The 22,943-nt window shown below is 49.4% G+C and overlaps 11 protein-coding genes across 11 annotated transcripts; 5 read left to right on the plus strand and 6 right to left on the minus strand.

Annotated features, from left to right (window-relative positions):
* Positions 1 to 556: 556 nt before the first annotated feature.
* On the minus strand, positions 557 to 2,958 carry BDW47DRAFT_111272 (P-loop containing nucleoside triphosphate hydrolase protein). The gene is made up of 4 exons (XM_024813918.1): positions 2,558 to 2,958; positions 1,210 to 2,501; positions 820 to 1,164; positions 557 to 766 (listed from the first exon to the last, which is right to left on the minus strand). The coding sequence occupies exons 1-4, from the start codon at positions 2,942 to 2,944 to the stop codon at positions 763 to 765; spliced, it is 2,028 nt and encodes a 675-aa protein (XP_024668924.1). The 5' UTR covers positions 2,945 to 2,958; the 3' UTR covers positions 557 to 762.
* An 800-nt stretch (positions 2,959 to 3,758) lies between these two features.
* BDW47DRAFT_128600 (uncharacterized protein) lies at positions 3,759 to 4,315 on the plus strand (the record flags this gene model as incomplete). Its single annotated transcript, XM_024816870.1, has 2 exons — positions 3,759 to 3,845; positions 3,911 to 4,315. The coding sequence occupies 2 exons, from the start codon at positions 3,759 to 3,761 to the stop codon at positions 4,313 to 4,315; spliced, it is 492 nt and encodes a 163-aa protein (XP_024668925.1).
* A 217-nt stretch (positions 4,316 to 4,532) lies between these two features.
* BDW47DRAFT_128601 (Dabb family protein) lies at positions 4,533 to 5,025 on the minus strand (the record flags this gene model as incomplete). Its single annotated transcript, XM_024816871.1, has 3 exons — positions 4,533 to 4,688; positions 4,750 to 4,860; positions 4,960 to 5,025. 3 exons carry the CDS (start codon positions 5,023 to 5,025, stop codon positions 4,533 to 4,535), a joined length of 333 nt encoding a protein of 110 aa, XP_024668926.1.
* Positions 5,026 to 6,126: 1,101 nt separating this feature from the next.
* On the minus strand, positions 6,127 to 7,708 carry BDW47DRAFT_133937 (uncharacterized protein). The gene has a single exon (XM_024817969.1). The coding sequence runs from the start codon at positions 7,359 to 7,361 to the stop codon at positions 6,147 to 6,149; it is 1,215 nt and encodes a 404-aa protein (XP_024668927.1). The 5' UTR covers positions 7,362 to 7,708; the 3' UTR covers positions 6,127 to 6,146.
* Positions 7,709 to 8,589: 881 nt separating this feature from the next.
* On the minus strand, positions 8,590 to 10,480 carry BDW47DRAFT_133939 (putative flavin containing polyamine oxidase; the record flags this gene model as incomplete). The annotated part of the gene is made up of 5 exons (XM_024817970.1): positions 10,292 to 10,480; positions 10,054 to 10,222; positions 9,947 to 9,997; positions 9,647 to 9,899; positions 8,590 to 9,596 (listed from the first exon to the last, which is right to left on the minus strand). Exons 1-5 carry the CDS (start codon positions 10,411 to 10,413, stop codon positions 8,590 to 8,592), a joined length of 1,602 nt encoding a protein of 533 aa, XP_024668928.1. The 5' UTR covers positions 10,414 to 10,480.
* Positions 10,481 to 11,539: 1,059 nt separating this feature from the next.
* Positions 11,540 to 12,080, plus strand: BDW47DRAFT_111280 (uncharacterized protein). The gene has a single exon (XM_024813919.1). It carries the CDS (start codon positions 11,708 to 11,710, stop codon positions 12,020 to 12,022), a length of 315 nt encoding a protein of 104 aa, XP_024668929.1. The 5' UTR covers positions 11,540 to 11,707; the 3' UTR covers positions 12,023 to 12,080.
* Positions 12,081 to 14,195: 2,115 nt separating this feature from the next.
* BDW47DRAFT_133941 (glycosyltransferase family 2 protein) lies at positions 14,196 to 15,843 on the plus strand (the record flags this gene model as incomplete). The annotated part of the gene is made up of 3 exons (XM_024817971.1): positions 14,196 to 14,241; positions 14,309 to 15,519; positions 15,597 to 15,843. 3 exons carry the CDS (start codon positions 14,196 to 14,198, stop codon positions 15,774 to 15,776), a joined length of 1,437 nt encoding a protein of 478 aa, XP_024668930.1. The 3' UTR covers positions 15,777 to 15,843.
* A 1,479-nt stretch (positions 15,844 to 17,322) lies between these two features.
* On the plus strand, positions 17,323 to 18,147 carry BDW47DRAFT_111282 (uncharacterized protein). Its single transcript, XM_024813920.1, has 2 exons — positions 17,323 to 17,982; positions 18,046 to 18,147. Exon 1 carries the CDS (start codon positions 17,361 to 17,363, stop codon positions 17,775 to 17,777), a length of 417 nt encoding a protein of 138 aa, XP_024668931.1. The 5' UTR covers positions 17,323 to 17,360; the 3' UTR covers positions 17,778 to 17,982; positions 18,046 to 18,147.
* A 60-nt stretch (positions 18,148 to 18,207) lies between these two features.
* On the plus strand, positions 18,208 to 18,907 carry BDW47DRAFT_70251 (CVNH domain-containing protein). Its single transcript, XM_024819642.1, has 3 exons — positions 18,208 to 18,453; positions 18,511 to 18,771; positions 18,827 to 18,907. Exons 1-2 carry the CDS (start codon positions 18,309 to 18,311, stop codon positions 18,714 to 18,716), a joined length of 351 nt encoding a protein of 116 aa, XP_024668932.1. The 5' UTR covers positions 18,208 to 18,308; the 3' UTR covers positions 18,717 to 18,771; positions 18,827 to 18,907.
* BDW47DRAFT_70252 (gelsolin family protein) lies at positions 18,908 to 20,340 on the minus strand. The gene has a single exon (XM_024819643.1). The coding sequence runs from the start codon at positions 20,214 to 20,216 to the stop codon at positions 19,044 to 19,046; it is 1,173 nt and encodes a 390-aa protein (XP_024668933.1). The 5' UTR covers positions 20,217 to 20,340; the 3' UTR covers positions 18,908 to 19,043.
* A 1,257-nt stretch (positions 20,341 to 21,597) lies between these two features.
* Positions 21,598 to 22,778, minus strand: BDW47DRAFT_133943 (NAD(P)H-dependent flavin oxidoreductase; the record flags this gene model as incomplete). Its single annotated transcript, XM_024817972.1, has 3 exons — positions 21,598 to 22,384; positions 22,455 to 22,716; positions 22,763 to 22,778. 3 exons carry the CDS (start codon positions 22,776 to 22,778, stop codon positions 21,598 to 21,600), a joined length of 1,065 nt encoding a protein of 354 aa, XP_024668934.1.
* Between the last annotated feature and the right edge of the window lie 165 nt (positions 22,779 to 22,943).

The following is a 22,943-nucleotide window of genomic DNA, read 5'->3' on the forward strand; positions in this document are numbered from 1 at the left end:
TAACTTGGCCATAACACTGGTTAGTCGTTCTGCAAAAGGAATGATGTGGATATGTCACCTTCCAGAGAGCTTACGTTGGCGCTGCGAAAAAGAAAAAAAAAAAAAAAAAAAGAAGAAGAATAGAGGGCTATGTTTATTTCTTTAATGATGATAGCAATCAGTATTATGGTCTCGGAGTTTCAGTGCTCGCGTCGAAGTTGCGCTCTCAAGGCCTACAGTGAGACTAAATCCCGTGATGTCTGTGTGGTTCTATAGGCGCTGCGCTGTTCCATATTGTAGGGCGTATCGCCGATTGTTGGACTGGCTACTTTGATAGATTTCTGGTCTATGATTAACCAGAAACATTGTAAAGAAGGGGAAATAGCAAAAAGAATTCTGGTACATAGTGGGCGATGGTAAACGTTGCAGGGGGTTGCCAGCGATTATCCAATAGTCGCGACTGGCTATGACTGATTATAATATGAGTATAAATAATTGTAGACTATATATAATCATATAAGATTTTTTTTTCTATCTTAGCCGCTATGCCAAAACGTTGACCAATGTTTGGTAAAGGGCTTAACCTACTGATATACCCAACATTGTAAAAATCTTATAGTGATTTATTGCCACAGCCATAGCAGGAAGGATGGCGAATGTTTCTCACCTGACTATCAAGCAGGATCTGAAAATTCAATCACTGTTTTGCCAATTCCATACTATCTTCTTAACTCACTCTTGGTTGTCATGATTGTTATTGATCTCATACTTTCCCAAAGGTATCTATCTTTACATTGTGTGTAAGTGCATCATTCGTGTGGTAGAAGAGCTCTGACTCACGTTCCGGCACGGAGTACCAATTCCGAAAAACGGTCGTCCATGTTGCTTGATTTGAGCGAGTGTTCCTCGGTCAGCTCCATAAGATGGCTGATATGAGGTAACATTGCACCGCATGATTCCCAGGACGCCCAACTATGCCCTTGTTCGTGTGATCTTTCATCCCACACATTCGGGAAGCTACAGGAGAGTAGGTTGGCTGCGCAATTGTGGTATTTCTGCTTTTCTTCGTCTGTTAGTCCCGAAAGGATGGCAAACTGCACTAAGCGATGGACTGATAAGGCTTGGTGCGAGGATAGACGATGAGCCAACGAAGCCTTCGTCAGGCCAATGACTGCCTCTCCGAAACTGCACATGTCAGCATACAGCATCTTTGAGGTATTGCACACCTACTCAAATTCATCAAAAAGGAACTGTAAGTTAGGATCCGTAACCTCGGATTTTTCGTTGGAAAGAATGAATTCTGGTATCAGGTCGGGGTCGAAAAAAGCCAGCAAATTCAGCAAAGCCTTCGATTCGGTTGAAAGACTCCGTATAGCATTGTCCCAGACTGTGCTCAGCGTATGCTCATAATGCAGTGGTGCTCCCGCCCTGGTGTAGATTTTGGAAGCTGACTTCTTGTAAAGAGGTAGAAACTCTTCATATGAGTAGCTCCGGTCAGTCATAAATTCGCTGACATGGACTAGGGCAAGAGGAAAGCCCCCGAGAAGGCCGAGCAATTCCATAGCCGCCTTTGTATCGTACTCGTTTGATGGACGTCTACCCGTCAGTGAACAAAGCACCTCGACGCCTGTGCTGATACTAAAACACTGGAGATGCATCATTTCCCAGGCACGCTTGCTGGCGAGCGACTGGGACCGGCATGTCATTATAATCGACCCTCTTTTGCTGGATGGCCAGATCTGGTCCAAAAGTTGATGTTCCTCAACATTGTCGAAAACCAGAAGAAACGTCTTGTCAGATGTGTTGAGCCAGTCTTTCACTTTGGTTACAGACTGATAGTCGTCGTCCGCGCCATCGGTGGTATTCGGGAGACCAAGCTTCGTTGCCAATCTTGTCACAGCTTGGACGATTTTTATCTGCGTGTCTGCTGGAATCCATGCCACCATGTCGTACTGGTCTTTGAATGTGTTTGCGTATTCCAATGCAACCTGGGTTTTCCCTACACCTCCAATGCCATATATGGTGACAACACTCAACTCGTCGCGCTTTTCGTCGGGTCTAAGGATGTTTTTGAGCTTCTCTCTTTCGGACGATCTCCCGAAATTTCTCAAATTTGTGCCGTACGGTATCATATAGCACGGAATGCTTGCCTTCTTTGACTCGGCGAGACCCAAGCTTTTGAAGGCCTCAATGGTGTCCGCCGTATGACTTTCCCTGGCTAGGCGTATCGTATCCGCTGTTTCGTCGACCTGTCTGGAGTACCGCCGTATGTTAGCAATAACTTTGGCAAAGTCGTTGCTAAGCTCGGACCACAAATTTCGACTTCTGGCGATATTGGGGTTGTTCCGAAAGAAGGCAACTGAATGCGCACAGAAGACTATGACTTCAGTATATGTTTTCATAAGGGCATCTTCCAGCGTCCGCGTCATTGGTAGTCCCTGCTCGTATTGGCGGAACCTGGGCAGAGCACGGCCCAATTCCTCGAACATGTCGACGAGTTCTGGAAGGACGGGTTGGGAAAACTAAAGAGCTCAGCAAGATACATTTTTATGTATCTCCTCGTCGAGGCTCCACCTACTTTCATGAACAATCTGATTGAGCCCCATATAGCAGCTGCAACCTGACCTCTCACACCGAGCGACAACGTGAATACGGCCACAAAATCATTGATACTCAGTAGGACCTCTAGCCGCCGCAACGATCGCGTCCAGCTCCCCGCCGTACGAGAGTTTGGCGGAGCCAGACTGTCTATTTGCTTCAGGAGATCACCAGGACTGTGGATACTCCAAAGATCGTGGTCGATCACAGGGCCTCTGACGCCTCCCCTTCGGAGCTCGGCGTAGTACCTGTCGATAGCCGCTTGCCATATGACACTAGTATGGTTCTCATCTTTGCAGTTGCTTTGCAGTGCAGATAGCGCTGTGGAAGCTCCTAGGAACGGCGTGGAATGATCTACCATCGACATGATGCGACTGGCGGCATTGACGTGAAAGTTTTCAGGCGACAAGACCCCGCATTGACGGGGAGCAGCGGAATTGGCCCTTGTATCTCTCTCCACTAATCCTTTTTCGCCCGCGCTTCTTTTTATAGCTGCCGAATCGGACGAAGGCATGACAGATGCCGGTTGACGTCTACTCGCCAGGATATCCTCCAAGACCGTTATGAAACACTAGATTATGTAGATCCCAGGATACAGATTTTGTGAACCTCTGGTCGTCCCGTCTAAGGGGTTTCTTTGGATCTCCTGGCGATATTTTAGTAATAACTCTCAGTCACTGCACCCAAACACCAAATCGGCGCTTTGGTTGGGCTAGATCGGTATGACCGATATCTCAATATGAAATCGAATAACCATCCGTGAGACACTGCCTCTTGTGAGACAGACAATCGGGCCAACATCCCAACTGACTCCGCAGGGTTTTATCCAGGTTTATGATCCTCAAGATGAAGACACCACAATAGACGGTATTATCTCGCATCTGCGATGCCTTGAACTGCTCGAACATGAACATGAGGTTCTCGGATCGCAGCGACTTCTCATTTTCGCCGTGCTAGGCTGGCGCTCAATGTTCTTCTGAGCGGCCTTCAATGTCTGCTCGCGCGACCATTTAGCGATCCACAAAGTCTCCCCCCAGCCACAGTCTGGCCTTGTATTCAATAAATACAAGCAACCAGCAGAATATCCATCTTCTCTCCCCCTGCCAACTTTGCCCAAAGCATTCGGGAGCTTTATTCCTCTCAAGTCTGCAGCCCTGGAACAGGTCGCGTCCGAGAAAAGCATGACCTTGCCATCCTGGCTGCCCCTGTACCCAAAAGAGACCAACGCCTATCTCCTCCAGACCCTCCTCCACGTGCACATCCGCTGGGTAGATACCCTTGCCCTCCACATCGACTATGATAAGTCCAGCAAAAGATCTCCATATTCACCTAGCCGTCCTTCTGTCTGCATGCGCTGCAAAAAGGCGAATTGTTCTACGCCTTCGCAAGCGTAGACCACCCCGACACCACCCCAGACCACATATCCCAATTACTCCGCGAAGTGCTGCTCTCCTACCGACTCCTCTTCGGACAGTCCGGCCTGTCCAGAAAGCTGTCCCGTCGCGGCCTCACCCCCTCAAATATTCCCCCTTGCGAAATAGACCCTTTACTTCCTCTACTCTGCACAAATGCCCAGCTTCCACATATCTCGATTGACATGCCATCCGACCGCGATATCTACTTCGCCGCCCACGACTTCCCGGTCTACAGCGAGAGAATCGAACTGATCGACAAGGAGCCGCGAGACGCGCGAACCAACCAAAACGTCCAATACTACAAAGTGTCGCGCTTATCGTGAACAAGATCAGCGAATGATTCGGGAACTGGGGCCCTTGGACTTGAGTTTTGTGCAGGCTATCTGTAGGCTGTTTAGTGGGCTATGTAAATGTAATTTTCAATGTTTGTAAGATGGCAGAACTGGCAGAACTATATGTATGTAGTGTGTATGTATTGAGACGACAGAGGCAGTAGGGGGCAGAGCTCAGCCACCACACAGCAAGCATGTAGGTACTATTCTAATACACCCCATTAGCAAAATCAACAACCTGCGCCTTCTCAATAATCCCGCCCAGACTCTTCACAAACTCCTGATGCGTGGGATCACTCGACACATAATACTCCCTATCCTCGGCTGTGGCGAACTCCATAACGAAAGCATGCGTGATTCCTCCCTTTCGCCATGTTAGAATTGACACCACTATGTATGTAGGCATTGGGATAATGTACACATACCTGGATCCCCTCGGGCGAATTATCGGCCCCTCCCACCGCGGATTTGATATACGGTCTTTGGGAGGCAGGGTGGACGCAGTTATCTTTTAGGGCGAGCATGCGCGAACAGGCCTGTTTATGTCAATACGTGTTTCTACAAAACAGAAGCGGTACTTCTAGTATGGGGTACTACTGCGGGGTGGGGAAATGGGGTAAAGTCAATATACTTACGTCTTTGACGGCCGCAGGAGGTGCATCCACCTTGAACTGGAAAAGGACAATGTGCGTGATGGACATGGTGGGCGCGAGAGTTTGCGGTAGGAGAGAATTGGAGGTAGAGTTGAACCAAAAGAGTACGCCGAGGAGAAGGAAGAGAAGTATGGTTATGAGGCTGGATATGTATCGCTTGGAGAGCATGGTTCAACTGTTGGTGGTCCTATCAAGAGTGGGGGGTGGTGATTGGTAATATCCTTGTTTGGGGATGCGGTTGTGAGGGGAGATTTGGTTGTCAGGTTGGAGTGGGGTAAACTGCGCTAGTTACATACTAGGTAGGTGGTAGCATGGATTCGATGTAATAAGTTTCTTTGATAAATGTGCAATAATATTTTGGTATAACACTGTGGGATTGGGCTAACAAATGACTAGATACTAGCAGGTAGGGAGAGCTAGAAACATTCGAAATGTACCGTCCAAGGTAGCCAGCGATGTTGACCATCGACCAGTTTGTGCACGAGATAATTATTAGGTACTGAGAGAGATCGGCATGCCGAGTTCTACGGCATCGGCTCGGCTATGCGTTCGGAACGCCTAGTGATGCATAAATATTTATCGACATATCCTCTGCTATGAAAATGTATAACATGCATAGTAGATTATGTATGGAAGTAACGGTCGCCCTAGTACAGTTACCAAAGAAGAGAGGAACAACGCCCGAAGCTGGTACTAAAGAGGTTCCAATGACATCGCATACTATAGAGATTGATTGTTCAAAGCAAAAACAGAGGGAAACCCACTTGCAGGTGACGCATCCGGATCGGACCTTAGGCATGCTTTGCGGGGACTGTGAAATCGGGGACATCTTGTTCTAAGTGAAATAAGGGGAGGAGGCTTAGCTGGAGAGAGATGGATTTTCAGATTGACTTATATGCTGACCACACTGGGTTGGCGTGAGGGCAGAGTTAGACCAATACTAGTTGGTCATCGGGACGTGCTAGTATGGAGAAACTTTTCATTCTGACACTATTCAGGCAGACACTACGGTGGCAATTCTCTGTAGTTACCTCGAATCCTATGTCACTCTGTAGTGGTTGTTGAACAGGTATAAGATTGTTAAAATAGCACTAGAATCCATACTCGAGGTGAATCAAGCAAAAATGACTGAAAGCCTCCACCAGACCAGGGCAGGTTTGGACAACGGCCTAGTCGTCGTCCCCTTCATCCGCCGTGGCGAAACCCGAATCATCCACTATCCTACGATGGAAAGGACCCTCGATATATTCCTCTACTAAAACCCCCATCAGAGCTTTATTCTCCCTGTCATTCCTCACCGTCTGAAGCCTCAGAAACTCTTCCTGTCGATCTAATTCCTCCCTCCGCAGTTGGATGGCTCGCAAGTCCCGCGACAGCTGATCTTCGAGCGCATTCTTTGTCAAATCCATGATCTTGATTTTCTCCTGTATATCCGCGTGAAGTTCTTCTAGCTGCGACAGACGCGGCGTATCCCCAAGCGCTTCCACTAGCTTAGTGGCCGACGCGACAAACGAAGCGATCCCCCGCGCGGTCGTCGGGAGTCGGTGCACGGCAGTGTGTCGAATTTTGCGAATCACTGACATTAATGCGCCGAGATCCGCAGCTTGCAACTGTAGCGAGCCGTCAGGGAGCCGTGAAGACCACCTGGGCAGGAAATTCGTCCACTTGGTGAGCTCTACCGCCATAGCGCAGTCCCAGCCACGGTCTTCCAGTTCCGACGGAAGCCATTTCCGGGCAAAGTCGAAGCAGCTCTCTTCTAGGGTCTTTTGAACCGTGCATAAGATCGAATGTTGCGCGTGATAGGGGAAATATAACGGATATAGCGACGGATACGGCGACGTCGCTTGCGGCTCTGGGGTCAGCGTCTTCTCCGTGGCTGTGCAGAAAATCATCAGCGGGGTAGGCGCGGCGTCAGTAGATGAGATGTTACCAGGAGAGATGGTGGCATGGGCGCCTACATCCGCCACAGGAGGGGGCTGCTGCGCCGCAGCCGGCATTGGGGCAGGGATTGTTTCCTGCGTGTCCTGCGCCTCGTCTCGCTCGTAGGTAGATGCAATGTCATTCAATTTCTCAGCGACAGATCGGGCGGCTTCGTCTTCAAATGCATCGTGTTGAACTTCCTTCGCTGGCGAGGAGACATACAGGTCTGGAAACTCCACTCGGGCTTTCATGTCGAGCTGAAACACCTCTCGTTGCAGCAGGTCTTTGGCAATTCCTGCAGTCCTCTTGAGGTTAAATCCAGGCAGCATCGGGCGAATCAAATTTTCATGATCCGCGATACGCTTTTTGATGATTTTCAACTTCCGAAGGCCTGCCTGGGGACCGGCGAAGATTGGCTTGCACGCGAGAAAGACCCGCTGCTTTTCCGCTGCTGAATATGACATCGTATAACCAGCGCAATTGAGAGGGTTGAAATTGTTGTTGCATTGAAAGACATGGCCGACCGTGACCGCATGGCGAGGGTTTGTTGAGTATTATATGTCTTTCACTGAGAAGGCTGAGCAGCCCCGTCACTCTGCTACGTAGGTCCTGCGGCACCAACACCATGTCCCTGTCCAGTTTGCGTTATTGGCGGAATTTGCTGATTGTGTTGTTCATGGGAATGCATGCATTGTGCGTTCTCTGCTGGAGCTGGGTGGGTTGCAATAGGACCACATTTTCTAATGGGTATAATAACGTGGGTTTGGCGAGGCAGAAGCGCCACCAGGATATATTGTTGTTGATCTGCTAGTTAGCGCGGAGCATCTCCAGTCTCCTACAATTAGGCTACTTATGGAATCATCTCAAAAGACTAGATATGATCGACTGCGTTGATCAGAGGTGGTATAGTCGAAGTGCTTCAGGGCTGGCCAATCGAGTCATCGCACGTGTTGGCCACTGCCATATTCTCTCTTACCCCACAATCACCGTGACATCCGATGACTTGGGTAGACCTTGTGGGAAATGATAGAAATGATATAAAATGGAGTAGCTGTAACGTATATACAACGAGGAATGTGTCGGGAAAAGATTTAAATAGAAGAATTTATGATAAATGATCAGATACAGATACTGCCCAACGACATGTTTACCACATAATTACTTCCATCATATCCATAGATTAAAGCTAAAGAGAAACAATGTATAGCACGCATAGTAAAGATATAGTAATCCTCAGAGTAGAAATGTAATATAAGGTCCACAAACAAGATAGCCTCTGGTACCTATGGTCTGGTCAGCATGTAAATTTTAAGTCACATTGCTCCATACAGGGGCTATAGATTAGTGCCAAAGCGCCTATAACTGACAGTAGACAATATTAATTTTATATATCTTGAAATACAGTGATATAATATAGTACATTTTGTATCACCACTGACTGATCAGACCCCTATCCTACCATATCAGTGACTGGGATATCAGGTCTATGAATCCTGTTATATGGACTTTTTCTGACCCGGCCTGCTTTCACACCTTGAAATGCTGTATACTTGCCACTCTTTTCTTAGAATCCCTTCCTCGCTAAAAAGTAATGATCAACCAATCAAACTTGTACTAGGTACTAGATTATAAGTCCAGAAAACAAAATTTAGATGTATACAATCCACCATTTGGCCTATAGACAGTTCTCATCTACTCCTCCTCCGGATCACTCTCATAGAAACTATTCCCATTCCATCCATTCACCATCGAATAATCCGCCAGCGGAGTCGTTCCCCGCAGCAGCTCATAGTGCTTCCGGCCCCGACAGCCAGGCACCTTCCTCCCCTTACAGCCATGCAACGAAGCAGCGATCTCCCGCCCCGCCGCACGGCCCTCGAACCACGCGCCGTGCAGGAACCCAAAGTACGTCGGGCTGGTAGCCTCACCCGCAAACCACAGCCGGCCGAGGTTAGCCCGCAGGTTCTGGTGCATCTCGAGCGTGGTGCTCGCCGGCCAGTTGGAGTAGCTGCCGTACGACCAGGGCTCCGTGCTCCACCGCGGAAACATGAACGCCGTGGGCTCTGGGATCTTCTTGTCGGGGAACATGCTGCGCAGGACGGCCATGATCTCTGCTTTGGTCTTGTCGTCGCCTTGGCGCTCGGCGCGCCACGCGAGCTCGTTCGTCACCGTTACGAAGAGGATGTTCGATCCTGGGATGAAACCCGGCGTTGACAGAGACTGGAAGATCGGGTACCAGCCGCGGATGTGCGGGTCCGCGTACAGGAAGTACTCCGTGTCGGCTGGCCAGAAAGTCTCCGGGAACTGGAGGAAGATCTTGGTATAAGTTCCCATCGTGAACTTGTGGATCGATTCGCGCTTCCAGTCGGGGAGGCGCGGCTCAAAGGACACAGCGTCGTTTTGGAGTACGCCCAGCGAGAAGGTCGCAATCGCGTAGTCGGCCTGCACGCAGCTACCGTCGGCGTTGTGGACGGTGACGCCGTCGTTGGTGTAGCTGATGTCCGTGATGTGGGTGTTGAGGCGCAGGCGCGGGTCGTCTTTTTTCAGGAACTCTGACGCCATGCCGTCGATTATGCTAGAGAAGCCGCGCGGGTCGATGACGAAGTTGTCTTGTTCGCTGAAGGTGTTGAAGGTCAGGTTGCTGCCGGCTACGCCGAACACGAGGGAGCTGTCCTGCGGGGCGTAGCAGCACTCGAAATCTTTGACACTGTTAACATGGTGGTCTGATATGCATGGTTAAAAAACATACCCCAGTTCCACCATTCAATCGCTTGCGCCTCCATATCGTGCGGCTTCGCCCTCCATCCGCCCATCGCCAGTCCGGTCTGGGTATTTGAGTCCTGGAGGTTGTCCTTGAGGAGCCGACCAGCACGCTCCTCGGCATCTTCATACGCAACGTCGTACTCATCCTGCAGGTCCAAGTAGTCCTTGTATCCGTGTTCGTTGTAAGTGGAGACGTTATCGTAATTCGAGTAATGGGTTTTCAGGTCGTATTTTTTTGCCTGTCCAGATCAGCACAGACCCATCGATCTAGAGTTGCAGAACCCACCAGAGTCCACACCGGATTCTCAGGCCCACCAGGGTTTCCCAGCCCTTGGACCTGCGCGAGTCAGCTCCCGATCTGCACACACACACACGCACGCACGATCGGCTTACCCAGTTGCACCCCATCTCAATCGTGTACGGCTTGCCATCCTTGTCCTTGCCAAAGGGTTCATGCCAGGCCCGACCCCCAATGCGGTCCCGATACTCCAGGATCAAGAAATCATGCACCGACGAATTGGACAGAGTCTGCGCGGCAGCAACACCCGCCATTCCACCGCCCCTACTTTAAGTCAGCACCCATATCGCACAATAACCTCACACAAAGAGCACATAGAGGGAGAGAACATACAAGATAGCCACCGTAGTCTTCTGACACGTCCCCTGGTCAGCATGCGGGGGATTCACCGCACCAACCACACCTCGCAACCCGGCGACCAGCAACACCGCGACTGAAGAATGCACAAACATCATGGCAAAGTAGTGACTTCGACGCTATCACCGGATGGAAAACCCAGAGTTGCGACCGCCATGACGCTCGACCGCGACAGGCCCGCTTTAATACCTACCCCGGCCGGGACAGATAGATAGGTGCTAGCAAACACCGCATTTCGTTATGATCTCGCAGACAGTGTGGAGCCCTGACGATCGTTGCCTAAACGCGATTGGGCAAGTCCAGGCGGGTCCGCGATCGGCGCTGCTGTGCCTCGAGTGGGCAGGTCCACTCGTTGGGTATTGTGCAGCTGATATACATGTATGGGGAAAGAATGGTGTTGACCCCGCGCGCGCTGCCTGTTTTCGGTCGCGTCTGCGAATGGTTGCATCGGGTCGTATCACCCTTTTGGCGGAAATTGCGATCTTCTGGTGCGGAGAGGTTCGGAAGAAGCCGATTATGTATTCAGCGGCGATAAGAAGGAGGATTATCTTGATAGATATTGTGGTTACATGGTTGATGACTGGAGCTAGCTGCTAGATTAACACGATTTCTCGAGCAGGGCCGTGTTGAATCTCACCGTGTTTTTAATGCCTCGGCTTTGGGTGGAGTTGAGATAAAATAACTAGAAATCCCTTGCAGACACTATATCTGCAGGACTGAGAATAACGGACCACCTCCCACGCCCCCTCGGCTCCACAATCTGTCATTCTAGAATGTTAAACCAATGTGATCGTGAATCGGCTTTCCCACAAACCCCTGTCTCTGGCATGCACCACGTGGGCAAATCCCGATCTGTATAACTTGGGACGTCTATGGTGAACTCGACAATGTGAGAAATACCGTGGTCGAAACTCTATCCCTGAACAAGACACTTCAAGGGTTGACCTGGATAGAATTTGAAACCCACATCTGATACTCTATTCTTTGTACAATCGCCTTGGCAGGGCGTACTGTTCCGCGTCTTGTGGCACGTTTTAGTCGGTCACTTATCGGTGGGCCTGCAATGGGAAATTCCAACATCAGATGGCCCATACTACGGTAGAATATTTGACAGGACCCAACAGAGAAATGTAAATTTTACGTTATGATATCTTGCCAAAGCATGTCAATCATTGCACTATCTGGCAGTCATCTTCGCAACACAGAACAAAATATCAAAACTTCAAACTTCCCCATAGGTCTTCTCCATCCAACTACACAGCTCATAACCATCCACAGTAATCTTGAAGAGAATTAAAAAACCGATTGTGTAAAGCATCGTCCATTGAGATAGTTTTCCCTCGTTATCTAGCACTGGGTCCAGAACCAGCCCTGGCCGGGTTTAACGCACAGATGCTTGAACTCCTCCGTGTTGCACTGGTGGCAGAAGTCCCCATCGTAGCGATCGCAGCCGCAGAGATGTCCGTTCAGCTGCTTGCAGATACTGGCGGTGAACGAGGTGTTGTTTCCGGCGTAGACGGGGTTGCGGTTCTGGCAGCGGAATGCGCCGATGTTGCAGGTGGAGGAGGCGAGGGCGGTGGTGGCCACGAGGAGGATCGAGATGACTTTCATCTTGCTGTTTGCTTCTTTCAATGTACGACCGAGGTTGTTGTTTGTTTGGAGGATATTGAGGACAAAAACGGACTGGTGGGAGGAAGTCCCTGGTAGGGGCACGTAGCAGAAGGAAGGGTTAGAGGTGGGTGTAAGAGGATTCGAGCGACTCCCCGGGAGAAACACAATTATATATCCTCCATAGTGGAAATTGGCTCATTTGGCAGACTCATAATTGCCTAATCCTGGGAAAATAGTTTCGTGTATCTGAGCTCATTATGATAGATTTTGCGTTGCGCTGTAAAACCTTGCTTCATTCACCCGCGGTAGCGTACAGCCGGGCGTGCCTCAAGGTCAATTTTAACTTCTGATGTCAGACTTCGACATGCCGAATCCCGAGCTGTCAAACCTGGGAAATTATATGCCCTGTGTCAAGTAGGTTTCACGTCACTGATATGGCAGATTTGGGGCTGATGGGCTGATGCAATTTCTGTCTTGATTGAGCAGACCCCGTGCTGAATTCTTTGAGACTCCTGTAGAGTAATCATCCATCACATAAAACTTAAATGTTAGAACTGCAGTGAAGAAGAACATCTCAAGCTAGAAGTATACAAGTCTACACACACGCTAGATAGCTGGTACAGCGACCTTGCCCTTGTTGACTCTGCCGTGCGTCGCGTCATTTGCATCTCGTACTTCCGCATGAAACCATCTGTAGATGGTGGCAATGGAGAGATTATGATATGGTTGCATCGGAGGTTGTCATTGCCTGTGTATATTTATAGAATTAGATAGTATATTGGTCGTGGATTAGGCCGATGGCCGGTTTTCACCGTGTGTATTCCTGAGTGATTGATATCGTCTGTTGCTGAGTGTTGTTTGTCTCTTGTTTACTGGGACTATTCATGGTTGACATGAGGCCCTCAAAGAGATCGAGTATACATTTTCGATCGATGGAGCTGAGAAACCTTTGAATAGTAGACAGTAGAAATTATATAACGTCTTGGAATGATGTTATCTAGACTGTCGTTTGTCCGCTTGACCACTAATACTATAAGCGGACATTTCTCCAACGGCTGTACTATCTGATAACTTTTGGAGCTTATAATTGTTTAGAATGTATATTTTGAGAATCAATGATCCATATCAATTCAGCTACATAGTCTCAAATCTCCTGTGAAGGCATTCAGGTCATTCATCATCGTTTGGATAGCTGCTCATAATCATGCTCATACTCTTATCCCCCTTCGTTCAAGATTTGTATAGGTCCCGATATGCGATTTCAGTTCAATCAACAGCCAACCTAAATCTAGAAACGATCGATCTCCGGTCTATACCCGTGTCTTTGTGTATGGGTATTTGCAGCATTCGTCTTGGCTTTTGATTCCACTCGCCAGGAAACGTATAGACTTGGAGATAGAGCTAAAAAAGCAGCTCATTAAAGTGAGCCATCGCCTTTCCGTTTTTTATATTACAGCATACGTTGGTGAAGCCTTACAACCTATCCATGGTATTGTTGCTCTAGGACAGCCCATATAATCTGTTTTCAAGATCATGCTTTAGTCTAGGTATTCTACGCCAAGATCTGATTTTGGGATCGTAGTTGAAATGTCCAGTCCCTGAAATACCTTCGAATATGAGTTAACAGACAATATCACCGACATCCGTTTAGCATTGTAATGCAGCCTTCAAGTCGTGAGCATATACTGTCCTGTATCATCCTCGGCCTAGATAGAATTCGGTCCCAATTGGATGATTCTTTGTCGTTGTCATAGAGCGAGTTGCATAACAAAGCAATGTTCCTGGGTGTTTGTTTACCACATATATCGAGCCATGGATCGCCCTTTGAAGCATCATGGCTCTTTGTAGAACAAGTGATAGAATGACATTGAGTGAAAGGAACACCAATATCATTCTTACAATATCCATGTATTCTTTGTCGCTCCTTGTTCTTTCTTCTCTACACACCCTTTGATACAGCAGCTCCTTTGTCTCACCAGTGATATTGCACTCGATATATTCATCATACAACTCTTTGTGATGCATGAAATCATATATGATCATGTTTTCCAAGATGTTCTCACTGGATATCAAACATCAACTCATTCCGACAAGTATATATAGTCCGTGAGCTTTCTTTGTTCTCTTCTCATAATCAATCTCATAACCAATTTCAATTGCACAAGATGTGTCGACTAATCATATCTATTCTCTTGCCATTTGCTCTCACATCACCATACCTGACCCTTTTGGTCTCCTATGTATTCAGCGCACCCGTGGTATCTGACACATGGCGTTACCTGCCCAGCCCTTTGAACAACGTCTGGTGCAATTGGGTAGCGCTAACGCGGCCGCTCAATCTCGAGCTCCAGTCTAAAAAAGGGTGGTCGGAACGAAAGACAGTGCTTTTTATTGGACTATTCATATTCAGGTATCTCCGTCTGATCGTACACATCTTCTCATTCTGGTACTTGTACAAGCCAACTCCAGTGCCTTCGAGCCCTACCCTACATCCATCGGACTGCACTGTTATCCTACCCACTGTCGACCCTGAAAACAGAGACTTCAAAGAGTGCATCAACTCATGTTTGGACAATCGGCCAGGTGCCATCATCATCGTCACTGTAGGACACAAACTGACAACCTTGACCAAGCGCATCATAGCTCCGATCCAAGCGCGATATCCCAACACCACCATCAGCGTCCAGACCACCAAACATGCTAACAAGCGCCTCCAGGTAGCCCACGGCGTGCAAGCCGCCAATACCGCAATTACAGTTCTTTTGGATGATCATGTATTTTGGCCGTCCCCTAAATTCCTTCCCACGATCCTCGCCCCGTTCGAGGATCCCAGCGTTGGGATCGTCGGCACCAACAAGCGCGTCCGTCGCACCGAAACTGGCTTCAACTTCCGCTCCTTCTGGAACATGCTCGGGGCCATCTACCTGGAGCGCCATAACTTCGAGATCCGCGCGACCAATGGGGTAGACGGGGGCGTGTTTGTCGTCTCGGGACGCACCTCTGCCCACCGCACCAAGATCATCAAGAGCTTTGCCTTCCTCACGGGATTCACCAACGAACGCTTCTTCTTCGGTCAATTCGGCCCCCTGAACGCCGATGACGACAACTACATCACCCGCTGGAACGTCTCGCACGGGTACAAGGTCAAAATCCAGTACTGCCCCGACGCCCTGATTGAGACGACTCTCGGCACCTACCCGACGTTCCTCTCCCAGTGTCTCCGCTGGGTGCGCACCACCTGGCGGAGCAATTCATGCAGTCTTTTTACCGACCGCACCGTCTGGTACCGCCAGCCCTGGTGCGTCTACGCCGTCTACCTCACCTCTTTCGTCAATTTCGCGCTCTTCTACGACGCCGCTCTCGCTTACATCCTCTACAGGAGCCCCCTCGGCAGTGTCCGAAACCTCACCCTCCTCGCGATGTGGATCTTCTGCACAAAGATGGTCAAGCTTACCCCTTATTTTCTCCGCGAGCCCCAAGACCTCATCATGCTTCCTGGTTACTTCCTCTTTGCTTACTTCCACAGTCTTATAAAACTGTACGCCGGCCTCACCTTCTGGGTCACCGCCTGGGGCAGCCGCAACCTCGAAGACGTCCACGAGGACGATAGCAGCAGCGCCAACAACGTCAGCTACATCAAAAAAACAAAAACCAACCCCGTTGCCGATAGCATCAAAGCCAAGTACCCCAAAGTGGAGGTCCAAATCCCCCCATGGCGTTCCCGCGACGAACCCGACGACGACGGCGAGCCCACATCCCGCCACTCTGCCCTGCAAGGTACCAGACCGACCTTCCGCCGCGTCAAGTATCAGCCCTCTACGCCGGACAGTACCGCACCGCCCCAGCCTAAGGCTAAATCAGTGACAAAACCTAAGCCGGCGCCAGAGCCAGCGCCAGCGCCTGGTTACATGCCAAAATTCGAACCGATCCCGGTGCCTTCTCCGCCTAATACTCCGACTCGTCGCGTGACCCGCTCCATGACGAAAGTAAATGATCGTCGTTGTATGCTCTGTAACATAGCGCATACTGGGGAGTGTATATGATGAGGGGCGTGTGTTGATGGCTGTATTGGTAGATTGGTGCTGGTTTCTTCTCTTCCGATGCTTCTCGTTTCGTCTGGTTGTATGGCGCAGGGGACTTGGGTTGATTATTGGTTCTGGGATGGAAGCTAGGCGCTCGATTTGGTCTCTGGATAAATGGCGTCTTGCTATTGGAAAATGGGATGGTATGGTGTATTTGTTAATAGAGAAATCGGGCTTACGGTCAGGGGAACTAGAATGGAAAGGACAGGCGTTGTATGCGACTTTGGGCTGGGTCGGGTGTTTCGGGCTTTTTTTACGGACATATTGATTCTCGTCGGATTTATCGCACTATTCAAGTTTCTTGATTCAATTAAAAATATTTATTAGACTACAAATAATCGTCGTGGAGTATGCTTTGCCGTAAAAATGCCCATCCATTGCACGTTGTTGATATTGTCAATTGGTATTTTCACTCCTGTTAGCCAGGGTTGTTTCTGTTCCTGATGAACTCAATTAGTTGGTTAGATATGTGAAACCTTCTGAGTTGATATTGTCTAGCCTGGAGGTTGCCCAGACATATAGACGTATACTGAATGTTGATAATGCTAGTGTATACGTGTCTACATTTGTGAGCCTTGAAGTACAGCTCGTGGTCCAGCATATGTTAGCTTGATAATCCGTTCAGGAGAATGAATTATTCTAAGCAGTATCAGATATCAAGCTCCATATACCACTTTCTGCGTACCAAGCCCATAACCATGTTCTTTTCTTTCAAACGGATAGGGCATCCTCAGAATGGATTCGGAGGCAGACAATCGAGCAAACCAAGTTGAAAGATTTCATCTCAACACAATGACCCTTTGTTGGTCTTGTCCTCTTATCCAGACTACTTGTTCTGCTTTGTGTCAGTTAATGTAGATACGTGTCTTTATAGTGGGACAATGCAGCCATCTGTTACAGACAATGCACTGGAGCCCGTCTTTGTTACTCTTTCATCTGACTCCTGGAAGCCCCACAATGATTATAATGACAGCATCGCGAGTCTCCTCAACATAGCACCACTCACAATGGGCTTAAGACGCTAGGTCACGAGTGTGTCTGCACGTGTTCATATATTCAGGTATATATACAACCTCCTACAGCCAAATTAATCCTCATTCATCCCACCTCTCCAACTCTCACAGATTCAGTCATCAAACTACTATCAAGCCAAGCAGTTGACTATCCCCCCGACAAGCATTCTCTAGAAATACTAACACTTCTCGTAGACTCCATCCCCACCGGCATCCAGCATGGATGATGCCAACATGAGTGACTCCAACATGAGCAACTCCATCACGAGCAATCCCAAAGAACACGTCTTCTACTTCGTCTTCCGTCTTCGCCCCGGTATCGAGGAATGCACTCCCATCATGCTGTTGAGCTGTCTCAAGTGTCTCCGAGCCCACGAGGACGTAAAGGTGCTCACCTCCACAGAAGAGTGGGATCGTCACGGCGAGGATGCCCGTGACGGCGAGGTCGCGCTGGAGGTTGTGACAGAGCATGGTGACATTGAAGGTGCATCTGCGCTGGCTGAGTTGCACATCGAAGGGCTCCTTCGGGATTGGCCTGACGCCGACGACCCCCGTGCGGCCGGGTTTTACATGGCGGTTTATTCTCGTGAGCGTGTTTCGGATGCCGAGAGTAATGTTGAGGAGCATGTCGATCAAGTCGATGCAGACCTTGAGGCTTGCACGCAGAGCCTCCGGCTTGCCGAGATCGGGTCTTTTGGAGAGGACTTGGATACTGCAGTGGCAGCGTTGGACGATTGGCATATGTGCGAGAAATAAGTGGAGTGGCTGTTAGAGTGGCTTTTCATGGATAGGGATAGGGATAATAATTGGGAGTTGGTTATTTTCTTGCATCTGCGCAGGTTCTATCTATTTTTCATCTCCTCTCTTCCTCCCTTCTTCTCTTCAAGATTGTATTGTAAAATATTGTGTGTATCCTATGTTTGTACTCTGAGGATAGACTCATCTTGAGGCCTTAGCCAAACTATACAGCAGTAAGGATGGAATCAGTGCTTCTGGATGTAACCATGGGACTGCAAAAGCTTACCCCAGGATTGTGGACTCGTTTCCGTGGTTCCAGATATATCCACATTATTCAGCGATCATCCCACCTTGCAGTGGTGCCAGATCAAGTAAACGCCACCCCAAGAAAGGAAGAAATATGATTTATGAAGTATTAACTGTGCGTCATCAATACGTAACCGTCTACCTCCAATAGCGCTGCTCATAAGTAGGACATAAGACCAAGATGTCTACTTTCCGAGCACAGGGAACCCCATATTTCGAACACATCACCTCAATATATTCATCATGTCTTTCCAAGACAGCGCCTGCCAAATTGAAGTCATCCCCAGTCCTGGGGGATCAACATCTCTCGTTGCCATTTGCAACAATGAAGAGGGCTCCGGTCTGACGAGCGACATTGTCCTCGATCAGTTTCTGGGAAATGAGCACGGTTTGTCTTTTCATCAATATCATTTACTTACAGCTAGGTAACTATTTCGCAACCTAGGAAATTTCTCCTGGACTGGGCAGAACTTTACCCAGAGTGCCCGGAGCGTCGGAGTGTCCAGAGAAGGGCCAAGACGAGTGCCTATCCTTCACGCTGAGCTCCTCGATGATTCGGGGGTTTTCCAACCGAGACATATTGAGCTGGCGAGACGTATTGGAAATATCAACGGGGAGCTTGTGCTTGTCGAAGAAGAGTTGATTGAATAAGGAGCTCGTCGGTTCACCGGCCTTCATATCTCGTGCTGACATGGGCGATCATCTGGTCGGACAGCGAGTCATAAAACGAAACAGAAAAACACGCTAATTGACGCTGAAAGTTTCAGGATTCTTTTTCATGGACACTGTTGCTTGTGTACCCCTTTCGTTCATTTCGGAGGATGACAGGTATTTTGGATGGACGGAATAATAATCTAATTTGTTTGTCTGAGAATTAAATCCAGATGTGATCCAGTTGTTCCAAAAAGATCTTCTAAGTTTGCTGTACTAGATGGCAGGCGTTCAATGTTTTTGAAGGATAGCAACGATCAAAGCGGTTCACGCTTCAAGTGCTTTCAAAAACCCAGGACCCTCATACCCTTGCACGACCTTGGCAATCGGGGTGAGGTACGCGTCTGGGATGGATTCTTGAAGCTGACGGATATAGTGCTGGGCCACCTTGAGCCACAAAGCTCGTTCCCGCTCACTGGCCTCCTGGCCCTGCCAGACCCACAGCGTATTACCGGCGTCATAAAGAAAGACATCATTTCCGTCAAAATCACGCTGGCTAACCCGCTGCCCGTCCTTGACAAGGTCGAACGACAGTGTTCCTGAGGCATCGCTGAGTTTGAACAACTTCCGCGGTCGAGACTGAATGTCCTCCGTCGCCTGCTTGGAGAAGCGTCCCGGTCGCGGGGCCCGGAAAGTCGCTTGGTTCACATCTCGACCGCCCAGCAAGCCCACGATGACGCTGGAGCGCGACTCGAGCTGCGACAGAACCTCGACATCGATGTGCTTTGCCAGCGTCATGTCGTTGACCACCTGAGCTGCCTTGGCCTTTTCCATGGGGCTGCAGCTCTTGCCCTGCCACACCCAGATCTTATCGCCCTTATCCAACACAAAGACATCGTCCTCGTCGAGGCTCTCCCACGTCGGTTCGACTTCGTACACGATGATCGAGCGGCTCGCGCGCGGGTGTTTGAAGATGCGGAGCAGCGTCAGCACCTCCTTCGGGGCCGCGGCTTCCACATGCGTGAAGCCCGAGCGCACGCCACCCGACCGGATAACGACCTGGCGGAAGAGCGAGAGAAATTCTTCCGATGGCTGGTCCTGCGTCTCGCGGTGCTGCGTAGCTGCACCGTGCAAGAACTCATCCAGTTCGACTGTTTTGTAGGCGGCCGTGCCCGCCTCGTCCTGCGTTGTCTTACTGCCTAGCCAGAAGAAGACGTCGTGGCCCAATTTGTCTCCAACCTTGTACGAATGCAGCACGATGAAGCTGTCGCCATCGTAGAACTCTCCCGCATGCTCCTTCGGCCATGGGATGACCTCAAAATTCTCGATCCGCCAGATGAAGAGTCCTGGTTCCTGCCCGATTTTGCCGTTGTTCCAGGCCGGTTCGCTGATGGCGGAATTGTACTTGACGCGGTGGTCGAGGTCGGATCCGATCAGCTCCACATTGCTGTCTTTGATGTCGTACTCTTTGGGGTGAACTAGACCTTCGTGAGGAGGCATGATTTTAAATAGTATAGAAAAGGAGTAATGTTGTCAGAATCATGGCCCCAGATTTGAGGACAACAAAGAAGCCGATGGGAGGACTGGCAGAATACAGCGGTCTATTAGGCGGTGAGAACCGTGCCCCGCATTGATTACTCATTCAACTGACCCGCTTGTAACAAATATTGTGGCCTAAGGTGTCTATGAAGTCACGGAGCATTTGACCAGCCCTATAAGGTTTTTTCCTTACTTTTTTCTTTTTCTTTATCTTTATGGCTGGCTAACTCTCTTCGTATTGAGTAACCATTGTTAGAGTCTCCAGAGGAAGGTAGCTTGGTTACTTATGCGCCATTCAGCATTGGCACCACAAATCGATCCGCTCAAATACAACACAGTATCCCGTGTTGGAAGTCCGAAGGTCTCAAACACAACTAACCAGATCAGTAGTCAAACACAAGATATGGACTCGCTTGTATAATTGCACTATGAGTTAACAGCAACCCCGAGGCTCTCACCGTCCTGCTGGTTGCAAGCCTTCCGATATACTTCTAGGACTCTCATCCCAACACCTGAGCCATCGTGGAATTACGCCCAAGACCAAACCTAGCGGCTTGACTTTGTCAATCGTGTCAATTGCTGTCCAGAATTATAGATTTTGGTCAATTTGGAATGGTTTGCAAGGAGATTTGAAGAATTTGGCAGTGGATGAGTGCATTTCGGTTGAAACTGCGACTTACTGAGTTAGACGTCGGCCCGCTCTACTTTAGAAATTACTTGCATTTCTATGTATATTGAAGGTATTCCTCGTCTCGAACATTCATAATTGGGACAATAAAGATAATTCGGAGACCCAAGATTTCAGGCAGTGATATTAAAAATTGTTTCGAATATCTACATTGGCCGCAAAACGAGCCTTCTAGCCGACTACTTTTATACAAGATGCATTTCCTTAGCATGAGCATTTATGACATAAATTTCTAACAGCCTGACTCTCCCCTCATCCTTTATAGCCGGTCATTCGCTTCCAAAAGACTGGTCCGTAGTATGCAGACCAAGCTTATTTTGCGAAGACCGTGGCGAGGTTGTCAATCTCTCAGCCAGCACAATCCTCAAGCCCAACGAACTTCGGTGGAACATATGGCTAACTGCTCTGGGAATGTCCAAGGATCAAGCGCTGGCTACATGTGCCGGCGCCAGACAGTTAAATGTAATATGTACCTAAATATCAAATTTGGGTCGGGGAAAATCCGTCGAATGAGTAGAGTTTGGCAGGTTGCAGAATTTGTCTCCAACACATCGTCGTTCTTAACCCCACGGACACGCGCTGAATATTTCAACATTAGGGTAGATATTTTTGCTCTATCCCAATTGTATACACATGCATTCACATCTTTGTATGTCACAGCTTGCCCATCGCCCGATAGCCCCCCGACAGCATCGAACAAGCCTCGCCCACCATATCCTCCACAATCTGCTTAGCAGGCTGGACACTGTTTACCATCCCAGCCACCTTCCCCATCGGCAATAAATGCGCACTGTCCAAAAGATCATCATCGTCAGGCTTGGACTCAAGATCATGCTGGACAGGAACAATGCCCTTAGCCTGCAAATCGAGCATCTCCTGACGGCGCTCCCCTTCCCACCGACGAATATACGGCGTATCAAGCGCATTCAGCGGCCGGCCCGTGAAGATCGTCGTCCGCACAATATCCCCAAACCCAGATTTCTCAAGCATCTGCTGATGGTACTTCGACGCTCCCGACTCTTCCGCCAGGATGAATCGCGTCCCGATCCACACGGCCGAGGCTCCTAGCATCAACGCCGCGGCTAGCGACTGCCCGTTGAATAAGCCCCCCGCCGCGATAAGCCCGACCTCTTTGCCCGTGAACTTGCTCTTTTGCCCGTTGATGACTTTTCGAACGGCTGGGATGAGGACTATCGTCGGAATGTCCCCCGTATGGCCGCCGCCTTCGCCGCCCTGCGCGCAGAGCAGATCCGCCCCGTTGTTGATTGCGCTTTGTGCGTGCTTGGGGTGTCCGATCATGTTCATGTACAGCACCCCGCTTTGGTGCAGTCGGTCGACGACGTGTCTGGGCGGTAGTCCGACGGCGCTGACGAATAGCTTGGCGCCGCTTTCGATGATTATCTCGATCAGTTCGTCGAGTTTGCCGTGGGTATAGTCGTGGCTGGCCTCGGTTAGCATTTTCGTCACGCTGGGGGTCTCAACGGGGGATATCTTGTCTGGCGGTACAGTACTTGGTTTTGCGGGCATTTCCGCCGACCTTGGGGGTAAGCAGATCGACTCCAAAAGGCGCATTCTTATCGTGCAGATGGTCTTTGAGTTCCGCTAATGCTTCGCGCATGGCGGCTGGCGTGTATACGGCGCCTCCAAAGACACCCAGTCCGCCGGCGTTTGTCACTGCTGCTGCCAGTTTCGGCGACGAGACGGAGAACATCCCAGCGAGTAGGACAGGGTGCTTGATGCCCAGTAACTCGGTTGCTGCGGTTCTGAGTGTTGCTTCTTCCAGTTAGCATTCGACACCGCTAGCTGAGGGGTTCCATACGGGTGTTGGAAGCCATTGTGCTTCACTAGGTAGTATGTATTCTAAATCGCGATGCATCAGCCTAAATTATACTGTAAATGAGTATATAAATACATACCCAAAATGAGTTCGGCATCATCTTCCCCGCCGGTCAAGGCATCACATGGTAGATGTATAGCCGATTATCCGGGGTTGGCTCGGT

This window comes from Aspergillus candidus (genome assembly GCF_002847045.1).
Source record: "Aspergillus candidus strain CBS 102.13 unplaced genomic scaffold BDW47scaffold_54, whole genome shotgun sequence".
Taxonomy (NCBI): Eukaryota; Fungi; Ascomycota; class Eurotiomycetes; order Eurotiales; family Aspergillaceae; genus Aspergillus; species Aspergillus candidus.